The 23,326-nt window shown below is 50.2% G+C and overlaps 5 protein-coding genes across 5 annotated transcripts; 4 read left to right on the top strand and 1 right to left on the bottom strand.

Annotated features, from left to right (window-relative positions):
• Nucleotides 1-1,186: 1,186 nt before the first annotated feature.
• RhiXN_08336 (uncharacterized protein) lies at nt 1,187-3,063 on the top strand (the record flags this gene model as incomplete). The annotated part of the gene is made up of 3 exons (XM_043328152.1): nt 1,187-2,590; nt 2,643-2,804; nt 2,944-3,063. 3 exons carry the CDS (start codon nt 1,187-1,189, stop codon nt 3,061-3,063), a joined length of 1,686 nt encoding a protein of 561 aa, XP_043183537.1.
• A 4,435-nt stretch (nt 3,064-7,498) lies between these two features.
• RhiXN_08335 (vacuolar protein sorting-associated protein) lies at nt 7,499-9,472 on the top strand (the record flags this gene model as incomplete). Its single annotated transcript, XM_043328151.1, has 7 exons — nt 7,499-7,542; nt 7,599-7,635; nt 7,687-7,803; nt 7,922-8,079; nt 8,219-8,296; nt 8,349-8,510; nt 9,424-9,472. 7 exons carry the CDS (start codon nt 7,499-7,501, stop codon nt 9,470-9,472), a joined length of 645 nt encoding a protein of 214 aa, XP_043183536.1.
• Nucleotides 9,473-11,499: 2,027 nt separating this feature from the next.
• On the top strand, nt 11,500-15,212 carry RhiXN_08334 (uncharacterized protein; the record flags this gene model as incomplete). The annotated part of the gene is made up of 5 exons (XM_043328150.1): nt 11,500-12,286; nt 12,374-12,505; nt 12,556-12,653; nt 12,715-13,290; nt 13,314-15,212. 5 exons carry the CDS (start codon nt 11,500-11,502, stop codon nt 15,210-15,212), a joined length of 3,492 nt encoding a protein of 1,163 aa, XP_043183535.1.
• Nucleotides 15,213-17,060: 1,848 nt separating this feature from the next.
• RhiXN_08333 (uncharacterized protein) lies at nt 17,061-17,643 on the bottom strand (the record flags this gene model as incomplete). The annotated part of the gene is made up of 4 exons (XM_043328149.1): nt 17,061-17,174; nt 17,230-17,286; nt 17,341-17,510; nt 17,568-17,643. The coding sequence occupies 4 exons, from the start codon at nt 17,641-17,643 to the stop codon at nt 17,061-17,063; spliced, it is 417 nt and encodes a 138-aa protein (XP_043183534.1).
• Nucleotides 17,644-18,892: 1,249 nt separating this feature from the next.
• RhiXN_08332 (oxidoreductase FAD/NAD(P)-binding protein) lies at nt 18,893-23,157 on the top strand (the record flags this gene model as incomplete). Its single annotated transcript, XM_043328148.1, has 9 exons — nt 18,893-19,353; nt 19,403-19,686; nt 19,738-20,866; nt 21,233-21,341; nt 21,476-21,573; nt 21,634-21,682; nt 21,732-22,126; nt 22,182-22,368; nt 22,429-23,157. The coding sequence occupies 9 exons, from the start codon at nt 18,893-18,895 to the stop codon at nt 23,155-23,157; spliced, it is 3,441 nt and encodes a 1,146-aa protein (XP_043183533.1).
• Nucleotides 23,158-23,326: the final 169 nt, after the last annotated feature.

Raw genomic sequence — 23,326 nt, 5'->3', positions numbered from 1 at the left:
TGCATAGCCCGTACTTGTTCGCCTATAGACAGATTATTATCACCATCCACGTACAATTCCCGACCCACTCCCGATCCACTCGAACATGTCCCCGATGCCGACGAGGATCGGCGCTAAATGAAAGTGATGGGAAGGAAGAGATGAGGGAGATTAGCATACTGATCCGGGAAGAGGAAGATAGGGGCTGGGGTGTCATGTGAGGTGGGATGGCATATGCTAGGTCGAGTATATGCGCATTCCAAGTCCGAAATGGTACTCGTCGCGTAGATAGAGATAGAGAGAGCGCGAGTCCAGGCTTGGACAAATGTATGATATAGTATGTAGGCCGTACCTGGCCCGAAACGTAGACATGGATACGGGTGAATCGTTTTACGAAGCACGCACGTGCGCTAAAATGAAATGAGAGATGAACAGGATGAATATGAGTATATTAATTTAAATGAGTGTAGTTGACTACGAATTGGGTTTAGTCTGTTGTCAACTGGCAGCCTGTCGATCTTGAGAGCAGAGGAGAGCATACCTCACTGTGAGCTCACACTGGGCGCGCCACAGTGGAGCGAGGGAGAGCACGCGAGCAGAGCCATACGCAAGAGGTAATCTATCATTTTGGAGAAAACAAACCAATCTATCAAATGGGAGCGTATGCATCCGATGTTCGGCAACATGACAACGGGGGTGAGAACCTCAGTTGGATTGTGTAACAGAAACGGGTTGTGTGTTCATTGGGTAACGCGGTGACAAGGGAAGAAGACTGCCGGGCTAGACGCGTGCGAGTCGGGGTCGGATGGGCCCTGGATAAGGATGGGACGGTGTGTTCTCTATATGCGTGCTGATGGGTCACGATTCTGAACCTAAAACGGGAAGAACACGGCGGTCAAAGCTATTGCTCTGAGCGATTGGGACGCAATGACGAACGATGGACGTGGGTGCGGAGCGGAGGAAATGACGACAACCTCAGCTGCCGGAAGCGTCGGGAGAAGAGAAAAGGCTAGGACATGTATGCACTCCACGAGGCCGCATAAACGGAAGCGCCCGAGTCCACGGATAGATGGAGTGCAGACCGTGGAATAGACAGGCTAGAATGGAAAGGGTCCGGGGACATGCGGTGTAGGGAGTGTGATGAAAAGTGGGTGGGCACGCGAGAGTAGGTTCCTCCCCCCAGGCAATAGCTCTCCCCACCCAATCAATGCACGCACAGACTCATTTACCATGGACATCATCTTCTCCTCCTAATGCGCACTCGTTCCGACCTCCCAGCGAGGCATACTGGCGTCCACCGACGGCGACTGGACTGAACCGACCGGACCCCCCACGCGGAGACTACCGCCCGCCTCCCCCCGGCAGCAATGGCGGTGCTGGAGCGACGAGCGGACAGCGCGGACACCAGACGATGTGGAGACGCGCGCAGGAAGAGGCGCGATACGTGATCAAGATCGAGCAGGACCGACTGGATCGGCTCTTTGCCGCCGAGGCCGAGACACTGAAGCGGGCGGAAGAAGCGCTGAGCCATCGACGGAGCAGGCGGTCGAGCGAGGACCCAGAGTATGCGGAACGACTGCTTGCGGACGAGGAGCGAAGGGTACAGCAGGAACGGAATCGAGTGAACAAGCTACGGGCGGATAATACGGAATGGCTGTCTCATTTGATCAAGCAAGAGACCGATCGCATCCATGCGGCCATGATCGAGGACGAGCTCGAAGGACGCTTGACACCCGAAGAATCGCAATGGCTCGAGAACAACATCCAGAAGCGCAAGGCCGAGGAGGAGCGACAGAGCATGAAGCGGGCCCAGGAGGAAGAGGCAGAGCGTTTGAGGAAGCTCGAGGAGGAAGAGGCCGCTGCCAAGTTGAGGGCTGCCCAGGCCGAGGAGCTTGCCCAGGCTGCCAGACTCGAGCGCTTTGCTCTCCCACCCATTCCCGACCCCGAGGAGCTCTCTCTTGCCCTCTACTCGGACCCTTCTTCCGTCGACACCGCCACCCCCGACGACGACAAGGCACTCGCCCGTCTCAGCGCTAATCCTCTCCCCCGCCCCCCCAAGGAGAGTAGGCGCCGCATGTCCGCTACTTCCACCGAGAGCGGCAGCACCAAGCGCATGTCCACCGCCTCGTCTGAAGAGCCTACGCCTACCAACACCGCTGGTGCTGCCCGCCGTGCATGGGCCAACAATCTCAAGTCCGAGTGGGACCGCCGAGGTGCACATGAAGAGCAGCACACGCATCTCCACCCCGACCCTCCTTCTGCCCGTCGTCACCCGCCCCAACGATCTCCCTCCTTTTCCTACCGCTACCAGCCTGCCAGCCCAGAGGCCATTGCCGCTGCTCGTCGCGCCGAGGAGATCCGTCGCTATCAGGAACACCAGGAGGAGATCAAGTACCGCGAGCAACAGGCCGCCCGCGCTGCCAGAGAAGCCAGAGAGGCCGCCGCTGCCCGCAAGGCATTCGAGGAGGAGCGCAGGCGTCTGGAAGAGGAACGCAGGAAACAGGCAGACGAGAGGAAGAAGAACGAGGAGCAGATTGTCATTGCCGCTTGGGCTCGCTACGAGTCTGGCTGGCAGGACCTCATCAACGGTGTCAATGCCAACGGCCGACCGGTGTGTATCTCTCGCTTTTCAGTCAACTGCCCTCGAGCTCATCCTTCTCTAGCTCACGTTTTACGACATTCCTTGGCCCGTGTCCATGCCCGCTCGTTCCTTTGAGGAACTTCAATCGAGTGCGATTGAAAAGTTCTTGCTCAGCCCGTGTCACTCGCCTACCAAGACTCGCAAGATGCGTCTGCGCGCTGCCTTGATGCAATGGCACCCCGACGTGAGTTGCTCTCTCCCGTCTCATCTTTCTTACGCCTATCCCAAGTCGCCCCCATGCGCCCTCGTGCGCCCACCCAAAGATACATGTTCCACTTTACCTTCAATTTTTCGACACGTCACTAACTACTATTACGTAACAGAAATTCGCCCAGCGTTTTGTCGACCGCATCGAAGAGTCTCACCGCACTGCCATTCTCACCGCCGTCAACTCGGTTGCACGCACCATTACCGAACTCATGACCAAGGAGGGCGAATCATAGTCCCATACCCCCTCCCCAACTCTCCAACGCATTTCATCACGCAATTCACAATCAGCATCCAATCAATCAATCTCGAGCTCCTATCTTTCTCGTTCTTCCCCCGTTTACCCTTCGGCCGAAATCGTGTATGTTATCCTCATTCCCCATGCCACCCCGGTGCTATTTTGTCTTTACTTTTGTTCTTCTTATTTCTTTATGAGCCGGGGCCTAGTTTGGGGATTTTGTTGTTGGGTCAAGTGATTCACCGCTCTTGGGTTTGGATTTCTTTGCGTCTTGGGTGGTCTCGTGCCCTTATTTTTTTTCTCTTTGTTCATTTGGCACCTTCCCGTGCGGGGACCACCTAGACCACGACGAACAAGTGAACGAACCGAATCATTTTTTTAAAGTAAGATTTAGCGCGAATTTTTTTTATGTATTTACACGACGACGACAGATGTACGTTGATGAAGATGTAATAATGATTTTTAACATAACGGATATATGATATGAAATTTATGCGTTTTAGTGTTAAATTTGTTGTTGTATGCGTCCTTGGTCTCTTGGGTGGTTCTTGTCCGAGCTTGGTGTGCAAGTCGGTAGGTTGGTAGGTTGGTCGGTTGGAATAGCGTCAAGGTAAAGTGATGCAAGGCGAGGCAGGCGAGGACACATAGGGGGTGGCATTTCTAACCTTTTTCCCTCCAACTTTTTCCTTTTCTTTTCTTTTCCCATGACTCGCTTGGGAATAAGATGCACCACGTTGGGCTAGACCCCCATGATCACTTGACGCGGCAAGAACACTCGGATAGAACGATGGATAAGCAAAAAAAAAAGGTGATTGTACTATAGTAGTGCTAACGTATCGGGAACAACGATGGGTTGCGCTTGGCGCAGAAGAACAAGAAGAATGGGGGGGGGGTGGAAGTGCGCGCAGGTCGCTTGGGGTCGATCGTGATCGTGATTGATTACGATATCCTACATGCCTGTTACGGTGTTCCGTAGCGTATATATATATGTCTTTACGTTCTCTCCCGCGCGGGAAATTTAGACTCGAGTCGGATCAGGAGTGGGGGGGGGGGGCGCAAAAGAAATTTTTTTTTTCAACGAGTTCTTGACTTCGCGATCGACAGAACGGGATCCTTGTTTTGGTATTCAATACTATTGAGCTCGAGCGGGGATTGGTTCGGTCTTGAGGAGGGTTGCGTACGTGCGAATGTTAATGTTTGGTTCGAGAGTGATGTGGGATTGTGAGGTTGTTGGGTACAAGATCCGGATACGAGGTGTGTTCGGTTCTCGACTCGGGTAGAAGAATTTGCGGGGACGGGGATAGGGACGGGGACGGGGCTTGGTGATGTAAAGTAAGCAAGCAAGCCAAGGTTAGCGAGAGTCTATAGGCTAGTTGGTGGAGCGCCCGAGGTGGGGCTGGCGGACGATTAAACATGGCCCCAGTCGAGATTCGCGTTCTGGATCCGTAGACCTTGAACACGTTTATGATAATGAAGTTTACAGAGTATTATATACATGTTAATTCGAGACGCATATATGCTACTGTCGATTCGGAGATAAGGAAAACGTTGAGAAAAAGTGTGGGCTTGATGAGTTCGGCAATCTTGTCATTTGCGGGAGATGATGGTTTAGGTATAAAGACGGATCGTCTGCGATTGGTTCGATAGCATATTCCGTCATTTGAACTTTGAGTGTCTATGAGAGTTTAACGTTGTTGGGTATATAAAAAAGGTAGATTGATGTGGTCGTGTTGTGGATTATCTAAAAGTGGGGTAGCAGGCGACAATGGAGTATACCCTCATAGGACAAGTAGGTTACGGCTATTGAATACAACGGCTGGTGTAGCTATTCGCCCGTGCGGCTATAAAAGGTTTTTACTTCTATTTTTTACATTTCATCAAGACGGCTTTTAGCCAAAACACCGGGGCCCCTGAGTCGTGAGGAATGGCTGAAAAGAGTTGAAGTTGACAAGCCTCTGAGATCGGCAACCAAATCTAAGATTGTATGTATTCGTCACGGCTGGGGATGAGGGGAAGAGGCAGTACACAGCGAATCAAAGGCGCAAGATTCTTTACTAAACGTGATTCGCTCAAACGTTCCAGTTTTGAATGGTGTACCCACTTTTGATTGAACTCAAAAAGTTGGGGGGTACAGAAGTGCTTCAGATAGACGAGACGGGACGAGAAAGGAGAAAGGAGGTCAAGGTACGCGGCGATGGGCGAGACAATGAAAGCTCGACTGATTAGGCAAGTGTCTTCTTCTCTTATCGTGAAATCGGACTTGCCCCTAATATGATGGCGATTCGAGTTTAAGATGTGGTTTTTTTGATTAATCGTTGGGCGTAATTGTATGCGGGGCGGGGACTTGTGTGTGTTTTCAAGTACGTGCCGCCGGCTGAGATTTCATTGGCTCTGACCTCGTGTTTATCCTCAAGGTTTGAAAGTTACTTGGGTAATGGACACATACACCACGGTACAGTACTGTAATGTGTACAGGGTTGGATAATTCTTCATAGCGATGATATGATATCCATACTCGTGATGGCGATTATGATCTGATTGTCTCCTACTCAGGAGAGGCCAATTACTGAACTTACGAATTTTATCCCACAACTGTCCATTCCCATTGGTCGCCGTACCAACTTTAAAATGTACCCGTACCAACAGCCATTTGTCGCAAAATAACTGGACAAGAATTCTAATTTTGTGGGTGACACGATACATATGATTCAACCATAAAAATATTGACAAGATCCATCGGACCCCAGGGTGAATGTTCACCTTGAATGTAACCCAAGTGCATTGATACTGAGCAAGGGTCATTGTATTGAACAAGGTGTACAGGCCCTTGTATCACCCCATATAGATCTGCAATGAGGTGTACACTCTGCAGGGTGATGCGCCATACTAAATAGATGGCCGGAATTCGGCGGCTTGGGTACGGAAGCGTGTGTCATTTGGTGAGACCGACCGACCTTCATTCCGCAAATCGCGACCTGGTACTATGATTTGTTACGGGAATTTAACAGTCTGGTAAATTCCGGTTTGCCGAGAATCAGCGATTAACAACAATTGATTGATATTGTATTTGGCGCATATATTGAGATACTTTCCCAAGGACGCTTTGTTAAGCAACCCAAGTGGACGAATTAGGGATAAATTGGCGACGGTAGTGGTGTGTTTGATTGCTACGCAGCAGAGAACCAATCTAAATTGACATTGTGGCGTGGTCTCTCGTCACGAATAAAATACAAAGGCTGACTGAAATGAATAGGATGGCTTCTGATTCCCATGGTGCAGTACACCGGCATATAAATGCAAGCTTCATCCCTATCAATTCGGTGATTTGGTGGCAAGCTCACCCTGCTATCCGCATATATGCATTGATTTTTATCAACACGCGCAAGAGGGTCATCATCGAGAACTCGTCATCCAAATGATAATCGCTTACCCCTGTCGATTCCGCCTGCTTCATTTTGCCCAACCCACGAGTTTTTGCCTTCTTACCACACGAAACGTGGATACAAACGCATTGTCGCAGCTTGGTTTGAAATTTGAGGATTCCAGGGCGCCTCGTGTATGGCTGTAAGGCTGGTAGCTTTGATAATCTGTTATGTCTATATTCTTTGTTCGGCAATTTCTTAGACTATACCAAGTAGGGTGGTGTTAGGGTATGAAATACATGGACTTAGCGCTCTAAGAAACGGCCGGGTGGCGTTGGTGATGGGTTCAAAAGTAAGAGGCGTTGAAAGCTATTAATGAAAGACACGAAATGAAATGTGTATGGGATTGGTACGGAGAAGTGCTTGTTGGCGTGTTGAGCCTCCAAGTGAGGGGCCTCGGTCTAGGCACATACGATATTGGAAGCCTGGAATCAAGTGGCTAAGAAATTGGACTTGTGTATGATCGAACAATAATTTGCCGCTTGAATGGATGCAGATCAATAAAACCAGGGGACTTGTATAGGTGTTAGCGGAGTCGAAGACGAGCAAAACTCGCTCACTATAGGGAGATCCTATTATTATAGAGGATTGTAATAGTCGGTCCAGCCCCACCCCTCGTTGCCAATGTACAAGACTCACTTTGGCTAGCGTGCGATCGTCATGGGCGAGAACCATATTCGGTCAACATGTGAGTACGGGAAACACTAATTGCACTTCCCAATCAAGGCGCGGCCACAAGGGAGCATCGCGTACTTGGTCTCCTCCGAAGCGGGAAACCCTACTTTAAATGTAAGGCCGGCGGTCGGAAAAGCTCAGTGTATACAACAAAGCGTGTTGTTTCGTGAGCTTATCCCGTTTCGAGCGCGAGAAAATAATATTTATTAAATTTGGAGCACGTTGGGTGAGCATGGTCAGGTTCGTCAAACGGAGCAGTTCCTGGCCGTTGCGTTACCTTTTCTGGTCAAAGACACTGGATATGACGTAATACGTCATAACTTGCTCTCAACGACGATGGTGCTGGTGCTTATTATCGGTGATTTACATATCCCGCTTCGGTGAGTCTTGGGAAGCAAGCGGGTGACTGAACTCAAGCTTACGTGTTGAACTGAAGGGCCCATGATTTACCGACGAAATTCAAGAAGCTGCTGGTAAGCCTAACTTTTGAATGATTGGAGTATGCCAATTGACATGTAAATCAGGTACCTGGAAAAATCCAGCAAATTGTATGTACGGGAAATGTATGCGACGGGGAGACCTACGAGTATTTGAGAACGGTCGCTGCGGATGTTCATGTGGTGCGAGGAGACTTTGACGATGTAAGTCTAAATCTATTTTATCCCTCTTGAACCGTGTCCTGACAAGGCACAAAAACTGGTTGTTTCCTTCACATAAATTCTTCTGTGAAACCAATAATCAACCACGCGGCAAACTTAGAACCCGGCGTATCCAATGTCCCTAACCCTCCGACACCCGCCGCTTACGTTGGGAGTTGTACATGGCCACCAATGCGGCCCTGCAGGAGATATTGACGCGCTTCACGGAATTGCTCGACAACTAGATGTAGACATTCTTGTCAGTGGGCACACGCACAAGTGAGTTCCTTTCGTATGGGTGGGAGTTGGCTCGTGGGATCCAGCCAGGGACTGCACGGTCCGGGTGCCCGACAGTTGGATATGGATCCTATGGGCTTCGATTGGCTGCTAGGAAACTGATCTTCATGCGGGGCCCTAGGTTCAGTGCGGTCGAGCACCAGGGAGTGTTTTTCGTTAATCCGGGGTCGGCAACTGGAGCCTGGTCGGGTAGCTCTGAGTGAGTGTCGGCAGGTAGAGTGTTCTATGCGCCACTAAGTGGAATATTATAGTAGTGGACTATCTTCGACGCCTTCCTTCTTGCTTCTAGACATCCAAGGGCCAGCTGTGGTGACCTATGTGTATCAGTTGGTGGATGGTGATGTGAGGGTAGAAAAGATCGAATGGAGAAAGCCTGTTGAACAGGAGCTTGAGAGGCGTCGAATGAATGATGGGTACGTCTGGTTATTTTTCCTTCTCCGATTGCTGCGTGTTTTCTGCTGTTATCTCTCGCCCACCGGCCGAACGATCTGTAGTCGAGGTGGCCGACAATTTCGCGGGCAGTTTACACGCTAGGAGTGGCCAGTGATGCGCAAGCTAGACTAACAAACCATGCGTTTTCAGGCTGTAGCACGGCCTCGGCTCCCTTGGCCTAATGGTAGATCTGGGTTGTGTGCGGTCATAGTAAGAGTGTAATTCATTTGGGGAGGGTTGAATAGCAAAGAAATTGTGAGTTTGGCGTCCTGCTTAACTATCTCATATCGGAGGCTTCGGACCGTCCGCTGAACTTGAGATGCGGGTGGCACGTCAATGTCCATGACGGGGTAGCTTATAATCGTAACTTTGGGTACTGTGTTTCGGAATGCTTTTTGAATCTCATGGGGGACTGTACCCTTTACCCATCATGGAATGTGTCCGCGCTGGGATCTGTCATAGACACTCAGAGTGGAGCGTAACCTGTCCATGTATGACGAAATGACGTTAAGTTAGCCGACTCATGTGCCTCATTGACAGGCCTCGATGAATCCAATATCTGCTGTAACTAGCTTGGGCCAGATCCTTGGCTCGTCCTGATTGATATCATAGGCTACTCAGCTTTTCAACATCGTTCCGTTCGATGGCGATGGGGTGTAGCTGCTTGGCATCGAGATTATCAACGGCGACTTGCTCACCCATTAATTTCTATTTTTGGTTCGTAAGTTAGCAAGTTGGGACATATTAACGAAATTGGGAATTCCCGATATGAATGCGTTTAGAATGGATCATGTGGCGCTGCGTTGGGTTTATGCGCGTTTACACACAGCGCTCCACTGCCGTCGTGTGGCACACCTGAACCTGACGCTGTCCACATCTAATCGAATTCTTTAGAGCCTCAATATTCATCGCCGATCGCGACCCAGGAGCCTTGCTCGATTAACGGGCGCAAGACACCTATTCTAGATTGTACTTTGAATTTTCAAGACAAGTGTCCGAAACTGCGCCACCCTCATTCTCTTCCACTGTCTTTACCAAATAATCATTGCCGCCCACAAACCGCAGCAACCCCTTAATGTCGCCTATTCTACCAATTGCTTCAGCTGCTCTTTGAGAGCTCTTCGCCGTTTCGCCAGCAGTGGCTGTGAAAATCGAACTTAGTTCACACCGCACTCGGATCTCGTGCCTCACGGGATTTAGTTGGATTCGCGTCTTGTGACTTTGGCTGGTCTACAGAGCGTAATGCAACTGGCCGCCAGAACTCTTATCTTTGGCCGAGCTTAGCTTCGTAGAGACTACCGCGTGGCTGAGCATTTGACGCGCTTGCCATCATTTGCCTGGATTGTCAACCGGAACTCACTACATGCGGTCGCTCCCGATTGGAAGTACAGCGGGTTAGGTACGCTGATAGGATGACCGGACAAGAGTCACATACACACAGCCAACCCTTAGCGTTACGGGCTTCTGTCAACTGCGGGTAGCTGCCGGTACTGTCCTTTAGTTAGATATACCGTCGGTGTCCTGCAGGTTAGGAAATATTTCACACCAGACGTCAAGACCAGGACAGCATCTCGAATCTGGACAACCCTCAACGTAACTTTCATCCCCGCATGCTGGACGTGAGGTCATATCTAGCGCTCTGCGTCTTTGAAGCTTTCCGCTTTGCTGCCGGTTCCTAATTTACAGTACTCAGGGGGTTAGATGATCATGACGACAATCGGCCGCACAACATCGTCCAATGAGCGACGAGGATTGCGCGCGGGTTATTCGTTGCCTGCTTCCGAAGATCCTGCCTTTATACCATCTCGAGTTCCCGATGCTTCATCCTGCTGGCCTAGTTTGCCGTGGAATTCGTGAACCCCCTGGAAGTTGTACAACACCGATACAAATGTGTATACCCATACTACGCCGATATCAGACCTCTCGGAATTTCCCGGTATAGTGGTCGCTTGTTGTGCAATTCCGTTCCGAGGCTGCGCTTTACTTTCACAATTCCAAGGCATATTACCCTGGTCTCGATCGTATCATTCGGGGGTCACCGGTTGCTTGCTTTTCTATGGTATGTGTGCACCCATTTATGCTAGTCAGACTAGTAATGACGCTGGCTCTTTTAGCTCCACAGCTCAACGCCTAGACCCCGCGCTATGCGCATGTCAGCTGAGACACCCTTGGGCCCATTTCCTTCATTGTGCTGTGCTCGAGTACGCCGCAAGGCTTACACAAGTTATAACATGTTGCGAACACTTGTGAATGACATTATGGTTGGCGAAATGTAGTTGCAGAATGAGGCTCTTCAGGACTATCGAAGGCAGAGTTGGCGTGAATTGCAGTCGTGCCGCTGTGAGCCCGAGCCTCACCCTTATCCACGCCTGACCCTCGTGGAGCCGCCATTTTTGTTCGGTAGTTATTCTTAATCAATCTAGAAAAGCAAGCATTATGTGTCCCGAGCACTGAGAAGATCGGGTTTTGTACCGATTCCATTTTAGCTTCTGGTGCGTGTAGCTTATCGTATTTCAGTCCACTTCAACTAAAATTACATAATTAAAGCGGCTATATCCCGCCGTTTCCTAAGCCGTCCCTTTGGTATCAGTGATCACCAATGCACACACGTTGTCGATGGCATTCCGAACTCGAGGCTCAGGCTTTGAGATACCGCGCTGAAGCCGAATGTGGATCCTGGCTATTATGGAATGGTTCTTATGGACGACTCATTCAAGATGCATGAACTCCAAACCCATGGTGAGGATCCTGCCTGTGCCCCCGGACCATTTACATTGAGCGTCTCGCATTTACGCGCATCGAGCACCCCGGCCGTCATCGCTCCAATCCGTCGACAGGCACCTCCGCTGCTGTGCATCTGACAAAGGTGCGCATCTTTCCTCATAGTCCTACCTTTCCCGCCCAAACTCAGCCATCATCACCCACAGCGCCCGGACGCCCGACATCATGCACCAACCAATGGTCCAACCGATGGCCGAGCCCATTTTCCGTAGAGGTAGTTTTGGGATGGAAGCTAGCTTGAAGACGGTGATTCCTACTAGCGATGCTGCTCAGCAATTTCAGGAGGTACTGAACCGCCCAGAACGGCCTGCCCCATCCCGCCGATCTTCACTCCGTACCGTCCCATCAGCTTTTTCTCCGCCCCCTCCTCCGCCCCCGCCCCCAAGCTCTGTCTTAGAGTCTATGCGTATGGCACCACATGCAGCATCTATGCGTTCCCCTTCTCCTTCTCCTATCGTTGATATGTCTGGTGGTACCGATACAAGGAAAATACATCATTCCCCCATTCGCTCTCCTCCTTCATTAAGTTCCGCTCCACGACGAAATTCTTCACAGGCAGAGCATTTCATGCGCTCTAGTCTTTCACCACCGCCCTCCGCAAACAAAAGGGCGTACTCCTTTGCCAAAGAACAAGCGCGGAAGCCAACCATGCCTGGTGGGCCAATCATTCCACCCAGCCGCACGAATTCATGTCCACCGGACTCGGATATGTTTCCGACACGAGGTATGCGCTCTAATTCGGACGGCTACACCAGCGCATCGACATCATTTATGACCGAGTGCTCAGTGAGCCCGACGAGCCCCGACTCTAGTCAGCCGTCGGATATCGAGGAGATTCACGTTCCGCATATCAAAACAAAAGCGCCCGAGCAAGCTTCTCTCAGCCTTGCCGCTCAACTTGAAATGGAGTCTCGCAGACTTGAACTGGTATGGCAGGAAACCGAAAAGCAGTGGAGGGATAAGCATGGAACTACACGTGAGTATTTGTCATGAACACGTGTTTGTAATCTAGAAGACTAATACTCCTTTTTTACGGCTGTCTCCTTCCCCTCTCTCTTCCTAGTCCCACGCTCGCAAGACATGGCGTTCCGACGAAAGATAGAGAACGGTGTCACTATCAAGGACGAGAGCCCAATAGACAAGGAGTGGCGAGACATGTGGAAGAATACGAACAACTGTTGGTCAGAGTCTGAGGGTATGTATTTCAAATCTCCTAAAAAGTACAAACCAACATATTTTTCTCAGCACGCTGGCGCAAGGAGGACGGGCACAAGCGGACAGCCTCGCGAAATGACGATTCGCACTTCCATACTGCTCATTTGGACTCTCGGAACATGTCAATTGTGAGTCATGTACATTGTTGCCTAAATAAGTCTGAGTCTGAAACTGGGGAGCGGGGTCTAGGCTGATGACGATAAAGTTATGAACGCGATAATGTCACATTTTGAGAAGGAAATGGAGAAGAGGCGCCAACGGGCCGAGCGAAAACGACTAGAAGAGGTGGAGCAGGCCGAACGCAAGCGACGCGAGGAGGAGAGCGATGCTTGGAGAGCGACCATTGAACGTGAAAGCGAGTCGCGTCGCTCTTCCAGTCAGGGTGTCGTCAAAGACCACCATGTTGAACACAGCTGGCTTCCAGATAGGCTCCTGCGCCCCGACATCACGCGCACCCGTTCCTCCAGCGTCATTGTCGAAGCTCGTCCGGTGTTTCAGCGGTCCCGGTCCGGCAGCGTCGCGACTATCGTGGATCCCTTGTCCAGCGATGTCGGCGTAAACCCTCTTCCAACAAACCTGGGCCCGCCGGCTATGGAGCATGCACGTGTTAAACGTAGCAGGTCTAGCCGCGAATCGAGAGAGAGTTTCGATTTACCCTTAGCAGAGGACCCAGTTCGAGCCCAAGGCGAGAAACAACGCAGTGAAGAACTTAAGAAGAATTACATCGGTACGGCTCGTCAGCAACACTATGCACCTGCTACCGAGGTCCTCGTGCTCAATACACCAAGTCTTCCGACTCTGCTGCCTCTGACGAGACTGAGCGGGACATTCCTCGTCCCAAGGGTCACCAGCGCGGCCACTCTGCTACCTCCAACGGAGAATCTCACAGTCCTCGCCCATCGTTATCACCTTCCGTCAGCACGCGCGATGTTCCCTCGGCTGTCCAGCAAGATTCCGGGCTCTCTATTGTAGAAGAGGTCTTGAAGCTTGAACGAGAACAAGCTGCCCTCGCTCGTCGTATTCAGGAGCTCCGAGCTGCTGCCGAGAGTACCGAAGGGCCCAAACCCGCAGCACCAGCGCCAGTATTACCATCGGTCGAGCAAGAGCGCGAGCGAGGACGAGAGAAGAGCAAGGACTTGAAGGTTAAAGTTGGCGATCAGCCCCGAGCCAAGTCCCAGACGGTGCGCAAGCACACCGATAATGAGGGTGCTGTCTTCAAAGCTATGCAAGAGCGCTCTCGCAAGACGGAACAACAGACCCCTCCCGATTCGAACCGTAAACCAGAGCCCACCGTTATCGCGCCTGAGGCTCGTTCCATGGCTGCGGTTCCTCCCCAAGGGGAACCTTCTGGACGCGTACATTTCATGTCAGACAAGCCGAGTGCGGAAGACTTGCCTTCGCCAACGCCGCCTCGTGTGCGTACTCCAGGGCCCACGAAGATCCACACACCAGCTCGTGTGCGCACCCCAAGCCCGAGATCACACTCCCCAGTGAATGTTGCAAGCACCTCATCCTTTGTGCCCACTATGGCCCGCGAAACCCCTGTGGTACATGAGGCCGTACCGTCGGCACATGAGGGTGTGGCGTCCTCGTCATCCCCAAGGATCCATGCTATTCCTTCACAGCCAACTTTACGACCCTCAGGAAAATCACGAGAAGCTGGCCTTAATGGAGCAAATCCTGAAAGACCGAAGTCGGGTACTATGCCGACCCTCAGCGTGCCTCATGTGAACACCTCCAGCTCGCCTATCGACGCTGCACACGATCAAGGAGCGTCTCCACTCGGTGCCAGAACTCCACGGGCAACCAATTTTGACCCTGACCGTACTCCTCGTGCCCAAACCGGCCCCGTCCCTGACTCGAACGAAAAACCGGGTTCGCCCCCACTCCCCCGCGTTTATATCAACCCCCATCAGGCTCGAGCCCGTGCCGATGGTGTTCCCGTAGAACCACCGGTGCGTATGGAGGAGTCCTCTAGACGGCGGATGGACGCCGCAGTGGGAGCTAATGTTGCTGCGGCCGCGGCCGAGACTTTCGATCGCGCGGGGGGCAAGAAACGAACCAAAGAAGCCGAGTTCCGGGCACAAGAGGAACGCCGGGTTGCCGAGGAGCATTTGGCTCGAGAACAACGTCGCGCTGAAGAGGAGCGAAGATTGCGCGAGGAGCAACGTGCTGAGGAGGCTCGGAGACGTGAGGCTACAGAACGCCGTGAGCGTGAGGAGCGAGCTCGCTACGAGCAACAGAAGCGAGAGGGCGAGGAACGGAAGCGTCGTTGGGCAAGCGACCCATCGTATGAACGAGCCTCTCGTGCACAGCAGCCCACCCGTGAGCCATCGGCCTTGGACGCCTGGAACTCGTACGAATTACGTTGGTCTGCACTGTCTGTCGCTTCGTCCAATCAGCCTATCAGCTTTCGAGACGTTCCCTGGCCACTTCTACGCGTTCCGACAGGCCCCGAGTCGATCACTCCGCAGGCTGTTGGCGCATTTATCCTTTCTCCTTTACACTCCCAAGACAAATCACGCAAGGAACGACTACGTAATGCTATGCTACGTTGGCACTCTGACAAGTTTGAAGGGCGATGGATGGCCCGTATTGAAGAAGAAGACCGACCCAAAGTTAAAGAAGCTGTGGGTGCTGTCGCCCGCTCTCTGACCGAGCTCATGACCAAGCCTGATCTTTACTAATCTATCTACTTGTAACATATCTATACTCGTTCATGCGCTGTCACTTCTATGCTCGTGTATTTTTTTCGATGGTTTGTGTATGCTTACTTCGCTCTTTACGTTCGGATACTGGTTCTTGTTGTTTATTCGTTTGCATTGGTCATGTTCTCGGTCGGCTATTTTTGTATGCGATATACACAATATTAGTGCTATGGATATCTTTTCATTCGGACATCGAATGAGCTAAGCTCTACCAGCGAGTATGGATCGTCCTAGTGGCCAATGTTCAATTAAATGCGGTCGGGCCCTCCCGGGGAATACCGATGAATTACGCCATCTAGTATTCGAATGTACTTGACAACTAAAACCTACCCATATATGTATCCGGAATAGCCGAGAACCAGATCACATTCCAAGACCACATTCGACTTCAGAAACTAAGCTCCAGCATGGAAAGCATACCTTTGTTTCTTTCTCCGCCCACCTCGTTGACGTTACCAATGTATCCATTGATTGGGAAATCAAGGCCAAGATACTACTAGTTATATTAAAGCATTGCAATTTTAAGTATTAGCTTGACATGTTTACCGACAGGCGAACTAACCTTTCTAGACTGGCCCGGGAAACGCTGTGCGAGTGCCAATCGTCTCTCGATGCACATCTATATATACTGAAACTTTCACATGTCCCAGAAGAGAACAAGTTGCCTTTTGTCCTTGCGCATCGAAGTCCAGGCTTGGTCGACTTCCGCCGATACACTCAAGCTGTCGGGCCTGTCCGGAGCAAACCCTGGTGGTACGATAGTTTGCTTATACTCGCCTCTTCAGCTTGAATTGGGTTCCTGCTGTAATGTGATACTTAGGCATCTATATGAGGGGACTTGGGGGGGGGGGTGCACCTACGTCAATATTTTAATCTCCATATATATGGTTGCATTCAAATTCGCATGTATGCTGTAGCGGATGCGTTGAATTCAACGTTTGCCAGCCTGTGAGCCTCCTCAATGATGTGGTATGCTCACTTGACAGATCTAGAGAACATCAACACATGCATAGATGCCTATCTATAATTTTGCCCTACTGTAACATCTCAGGGCTATTAGCTGAGACCAGAAGGTGCGCTAATTTTCGAATGAATACTACACATGCCCCTAACAAGATGAACTCAATGACACTCATCCGTACTTTCCTATGCTAGTACGACACAGCATAGTAAATTTCGAAATGGCCAGAATCCATGGATACCGACGCATATATATAGTCATTAGGTATTGGGCACTCCCTCGATAACTTACCTCCGATGCCGTCCAGGTCAATTGAATATATAACTAAATTATGAATGCGAAGAGTTTTGCCTCCTTCGACTTTGTCTCCACAGATTTAGGCAACGTCCCCGCAAAGCTAACCGCCTTGGCCCATCGCTCCCTATTGTATGCTACAAACTACATATTACAACCCAACCATGGATGAATTACCCCATGATTCAGACCCACTGAAATATACAAATCCTCAAATCAGCTCAACTGAGATCAATGACTAATACTCGGAGGCGTGGTCATAAGCCACCGCATGAGAGAGGACTAGTACCATAATGGCCACATAAAATCCCCTAACTCCGGTAGGTTATGATCGCTGGGCGTGTTATTTCTTTTCGCGTCCTCATGGAGCTTTCACCGCCTCAGGCAGGTCTCGAACTTCCACATGATTTTTTTGCTAATCAATACAATGTGATTCACACACGCTCGGAGTTACATGCGCTCAAAAAGGACTAAAAGAAACTAGCAAGTGTCTACCAGACAGGTTTCGAACGTACAACGGTCCTATGGCCAGGTATCATATGTTATTAGGCTGCTATTAGGCTGTCATATGCTTAGAGCAAAAGTGCAAGTCCTGCAGCGCCCATAAGAAGCGCAGCGGCGGTCGTACCAAGGGCAGCGCCAAAGTCAGGAGCAATAGCAACTCCTGCGTTGTTTGAGCTCGTGGGCTATTGATTTCCTTTAGTCAAGTGATATACACTGCATCTATAATTAATCACTCACATTGGCCGCCACAGAAGAGACGGAAGAAACAGCGCTTGATACAGAGCTCAAGATGGACTTTAAGATTATCAGCTTAGCGCTAAAGTAACTAACGAGAAATCATATACTCACGCTAATTGCGGAGCTAGCTGGAGCAGTTGCACTTGAAAGGGCAGAGCTCAACGAGGCTTGAACTGAGCTATTGGAGGCTTGAGCTTGGGTGCTACTCTGGATGGAGGATACAGCACTCGACGCCGAAGAAGTAATACTTGCAATGGATGAGGAAATGGGATCTACGGACGCTGAGGGATATATTTCAGCTATGAAGGGCTAATTAACATTAGTCCGTCAAAACCTACTGGTTGTAGATTCAGTAGTCTGGCCGTAGGCGGCGGCGGCAGAGAGGAGAACCACGGCAGTAGTAGAGAATCTCATGATGTAGAGCTAAGGAGGATATTGTGAGGGGCTGCGGAATGGAAAGGTGTGTGAACTCGAGATTTTATAGAGCATATACGAAGTTGGGACCTCAACGTAAGGAGCATCACCACGATCACGTGACTGCATTCTTCATGACGTTCACCCAATAAACAAGTGACGTGTACATGCCAAGTGCATACATTCGGTGTCTATTTTAGGAGAATTCTGAACGAGCACTATTCGCGATTGGCTAGGATTACTTGGTCACTTTATTCTTAATATTAGAGCTGTGATGGACGAATATTTTCCCTGATGGGGTTGGAGCGTATTTCACCGAAAACAGCATCTAAGCCTGTAGTGGCGGTTGCACCGCAAAAAAATAAACGCTATGATTATTAGTATTTATGTATGTATATGTGAATAGTAGATATATTCAACGCTCTATAGAGTACTCCAATTAAGTGTAGAATATACAGGATATATCCGCAAACTTACATTCTTACCGGTGGTTTCTTACAGAGTGTGCGAAAAAGCCCGCTGGAATCGCATCTGTGGACCTTAAAAACCGAGTTGTGTATTGGTTATGCTCGAGGCGCACTATATTTTTATCGTTGTTTTTAGCTTACTATCCATATGTAATACCTTGTATAGTCTGGGCCGTCTGAGCAGACTCGGCATACAAACCTTTTCTTGTTAGATCATGGTCACTTTGTCCTAACCAATCAGGCGGTGATGCTGGGGTGGTACCAGAGTTCTGACAATGGAGGTGGGCATGAACAATAAATGTGGGTTGAAGGATATCGAGTATCCATAATATACTTTTGGAAGTTAGCATGAAATAGTAAATCTGAAAGTTGATTTGTGATCTCTTCAGCAGTGGGAACTAAATTCCGTTAACGAATCACGTGCGTTATTTTTTTTTTGGAATACACTTCTATTAGGGAGAATAGGAGCTACATGCGAACAAGGCAAACCGCTCGTTCACGTGCGTTATTGTACTTCTTTCTTAGCGGCCTCAGCTGGTGTCAATTGCATGTAAGTTACCAAGATAATGTTAGTCATCCAGCCTTGCGCAAACCTAGCTCGATGATAAATCAGGCGCACGCGGATATCCATTTCCCGGGTTGTGTAGAGCGTGAGTAGCGGAGGAGTTCCTCCGTTGACTTACACATCGAAGCACGCAATGACTTCTAATCCAAAATCCCCCCAGTCTACTTAACCGGCTTCTTTCCCGAGTACCTGCCAATCATACTTTCACCATACAATCATGTTTGAAGAAGCGACTACCGGTGTACTTGGATGGCACCCAGGTGAACACTGGATGCAATCTAAACTCGACGTGGCCCAGGCCGTCAGGTTTGCGTATACGGCGGTCAGAGACCACCTCCCGCTCCAGCATCGCACATTCCATACATCAAACATCGCTTTTGTGCCTTTGACAACTCTTGATTCTGATGGCCGTCCATGGGTCTCTCTGATCGCTTCCAAGGATGGAAAAGTCGGATTCGTCCAGTCGCCGAGCGAAATCGAGTTAATTATTAACGGAGACGTGTGGGATGGAGATCCCGCGAGAAAGAACCTGGAAAAAGGAAAAGGAAAACTCGTTGCAGGGTTAGGGATTGAGTGGGCTACGAGACGAAGGAACAAGTTTGCAGGTGTAATCAGAGATGTAGAGTGGGATGAGAACGGGAAGATGAGGCTAGATATGAAGGTTACACAGACGCTTGGGTGAGTCTCTTTTCTTTCTTCATGAGCCCTGTGACTGAGTAATGCATAGAAACTGTCCGAAATACATAAACGTCCGAACTGTCGGATCATCAAGTACTGCGCCCCACGTAGTATACAATAAAACAGACCTTGGACCAGAAGAACGACTACCGGATGAACTAATCGATTTTATTCATCGAGCGGATACTATATTTATCGGAACTACGTACGTTGCCGATCAGAAACATGAAGAGACGTTTCCATCGCATGTGGGCACAAACCATCGTGGTGGGCGGGCAGGGTTTGTAAGAGTTAGGAAAGACGGGTTGACATTAGTTTTGCCTGATTATTCGGGTGAGTACTAGATATTCCTCCCAGGGACTAGAGATTGAAGGAAAGTTCCAGGCAACCGATTCTACAATTCTCTCGGAAACGTGCATGCTACTCCACTTGCCGGCATAACAATCCTCGACTTTGTCACAGGGAACATGCTCTACGTCACCGGGCGGGCGCAAAATGTATTCGACCAGTCGGCCAGGGAAATTATGGACCGCACAGATTTGCTCACTTTAGTCACTACCACCGGGTACACGTTTGTCAAAAACGCAATGCCAGTGCGCCAGATACCCGGTACCCCGGTCGTTCCAAGCCCCTATAGCCCCCCTGTGCGATACCTTGTGGAAGAAAAGCCCAGTGCCAAGGTAGATAGTGGAACGACACTTTTGTTAGAACGCATACAATTGCACTCTCCCGATCTGGCCACATTTTCGTTCGCCCCATCTACGCCAGTCGAGGTCAAGCCCGGCCAGGCAGCCATAATCGATATGACATCGTTTATCGGGAAGAGAGAGTATGCACATATGGCTCGGCAGGCCGGAGAAGAAAAGTTGCTCAATGATGACGGGATCCGAACGTGGACGGTTTCAGGCCAGTCGCCTACGGGGGCCGTTCAATTAACGATCCGGGAGAAGCAGGGTGGATATGTGACGAGCCGGTTGTTTACGATTGCGAAGAAGATGGAACAGATGATGCCTGGGTTATTGGAAGATACTCGGCCGGTGGGGATGCAGGTCTCGTTAGTCGGGGTCGATGGTGACTTTATATTGCCGTTGGAAGGGAAGAAGCTATTATGGGTTGCTGGAGGCGTCGGAATCACTCCGTTTTTGGCGATGCTCAAGGGTACTGCACGAACCGAAGAGAAGTGGGATGTAGTACTTGCATTGGCAACACGGAGGGTCGATGTTGAGGCCTTTGGTCGATTGGTTTCGGATGCACTGACCGAGGCCCACTCTGCATCTCTCAACCTTCGAGTTGTGATCTATTCAAACGGGCTCCGAAGTGACTTTCCTGTAGATTTCGGAACTTCTCCTGACGGTAGCAAAGTTCCCGTCACGATCCGTAGCTCGAGAATCACCAAGGAAGATCTTGCAACTGAAGGCATGGACGCCGAGGGACGAGAGGTGTATGTATGTGGGCCTCTCGAGATGGAAGAGTTGGTAGTTTTAGGACTTCAAGAAGTTGGAATTGATCCAAGGTCTGTTCATCGCGAGAATTTTGCCTACTGAAATATAAAGCAAAGTGTAATGTACTTGATGTGGCTACGGTAGTATTTAATTGCAAATTAGTTGCGACATTCAGAATAGCACAAGCAAAAAGTAAGGTGCAATGGACGAGGGAGGTGTCGAACCTCCACAGGGTCTGCCAGAAGACGCTTAAGTGCCACTTCACTACTCGCCCGAGGTTCAATCTGGCGTTTGAGCGTCTGATGGGTGACTCGACGCAGGAGCACAGCCTTTACGCTCTCGGTTGGGAGTTCTATAGCTTATGTTTGGAGTATACCTAGAAAGCCATCAGAATACGGTACATGTTTTATGTGATAGTCAACTTGCATATCACTTAGATCCCAGACGAAGACAAGGGGCGTTTTGTCTGATGATTGGGATTGTTTGGCTGTCAATTGCGAGATCGTGAATTGGCAATATTACCCAGGGATCACTTCAGTTCCAAAAGTGCGTAACTCTATACTGTTGACAAGGACATACAAAGCTCGGTATCACAACAGTTTTACGAATAATCATGGCCAACGAAAATATTGTTATCGAAGGGGAGTACAGTATATCTCCACATTTTACCTGGAAGTCAGGTAAGGCGCTCTATACTCCTGCCAGCCTACCATGGTGTTGATTATATCATAGAATTCGAGGATATATTGGATAAAATTGCTGATACGAACATGGTCGAGTGGGTTGATTGAAGCTTGGCGCTGGGTATTCATGATTCGACTGAGTACTCCCTCGGCAGTACAGAATGGGATGACCTTCGAGACATGATCAAATATAAGCTTGTCCAGGTACGTCGGTCTTTGCGTTGAACTTTGACTAGAACTTATTTCTTGCCAGAATGCATTGGAATTTATCAGCGATGCAGAGCAAACAGCTGCGACAGCTCCTCCGCCTCCTTCCTCTGACGCCCCATTTGTTCCATTGACAGATTCGTCCGACCTCATGTCCACCGACGGTCCATTACCACCTGATGCACCACCCCCACCATCCCCTTCTCCGCCATATCTTGTTTCTCCACTTGCAACGCTTGATCTACAACCATCAACGCCCATGGGCCTTGTCATTGCACCCTTCCCTGCGCGCCCTAACCTTGAGCTACACGGTGCCGGGTTGAATGGGAATGGCGCCGTATGGGACACTAGCTCAGGTCGCGCTTTACCTGCCAAGTTGGACACAGAGGAGACCAAGGAAGAGCTCGGCCGAATTTTTGCCTACCTTCATGACTTTGATTCGTATGTTTTCTCCCCTATCAAGTACTGATGTCGAAATCGATTGAAAACATGGCAGAGCCCCACCATTCACAGTGCAGAGGCTTGTCGAACTAGTCGTCAAACCTAGGGGACATTACAAGAATGTCGGAAAATACCTTCGCGCACTGGAGCGCACCTTGCTAGTTACTAGCACACACAAGGACTACCCTCTCGACACTTACGCTTTGGAAGCACCGAATGGCACTCAGCCGGCAATTGGGCGAGTTTCATACCATTACCACTAATGTTGTTTACCTAACGCTATTTTCACCAGTGGGCCAGAGTCTGCCTCGTCCCGCGCATCAACACCAGCTCCCCTAGATATAGCACGCTCCCCCTTATTCACGCCAATTCCCTTCTTGCACCGGCCCGCTCCTGGCAGCAACCACCGCAGTCTTTCAAGAAGTCCACCCCCAACGTCTCCTCGAGCTCCTCTTCCCGGGGACGCACCGGGCGATGCAAATATGGCAGGAGTCCCCACCATCACGCCCGAGGATTCTATCCCTGCCCTAGGTCTTGTCGACGAACTCGACGATCCTCGGCCCGGACACCTGTCCGATCATCCTACGGCTCTGTCCTCAGTCACTCAGTTGCCTCCAGAATCGTTGGGCGATAGGTTTGTCTCTGTCGGACAAGCAACGGGTCAAGGTCAGCCCGAAACGGGTAATGGCGCCGAGGGAGGTCTGAATGTACCTCAGTCGAATTCTGAGCCGGTACAACCACCGCCCCAAACGCAGCCGACGGTACGAGAAGCCGAGGGATACGTTCGAGCTTCGAGCCCCGAGCCTTCTCCAACTAGGATATTGGCCGAAGAGGCAAGGGAGCACGGGTTGGAAGCTATCGCAGGTGCCAAGCCGACCGAGGGCTCTCCAAAGAGCGAGGCCGCAAAAGACGCGGCCAAAGAAGAGCCTTTGGCAGGTACAACAGAGCAGGGGAGCGAAGACAAAAAATCGGGAGAGCGGCAGATGTCAGTGGACGAGCCAGATGAGAACAAGGAGAATGTTCCTTCTTGAGACATACGGTCTTTCAAAGGATTTAAGCAGGTTGATTGATTTCACACTCAATGTTATCGCGTTATAGGTTCAGAAATATTATCAAAAGATCTGATGACAGTAATCGGGTGTTACTTTCTGATCAGTTTGATTATATGGAAGTATTATATACAGGTAAATATTATTGTTT

This window comes from Rhizoctonia solani, chromosome 10 (assembly GCF_016906535.1).
Source record: "Rhizoctonia solani chromosome 10, complete sequence".
NCBI classification, from domain to species: Eukaryota; Fungi; Basidiomycota; class Agaricomycetes; order Cantharellales; family Ceratobasidiaceae; genus Rhizoctonia; species Rhizoctonia solani.
Note: the sequence above shows the minus strand (reverse complement) of the source record. Positions and strands in the feature narration are given on the sequence as shown.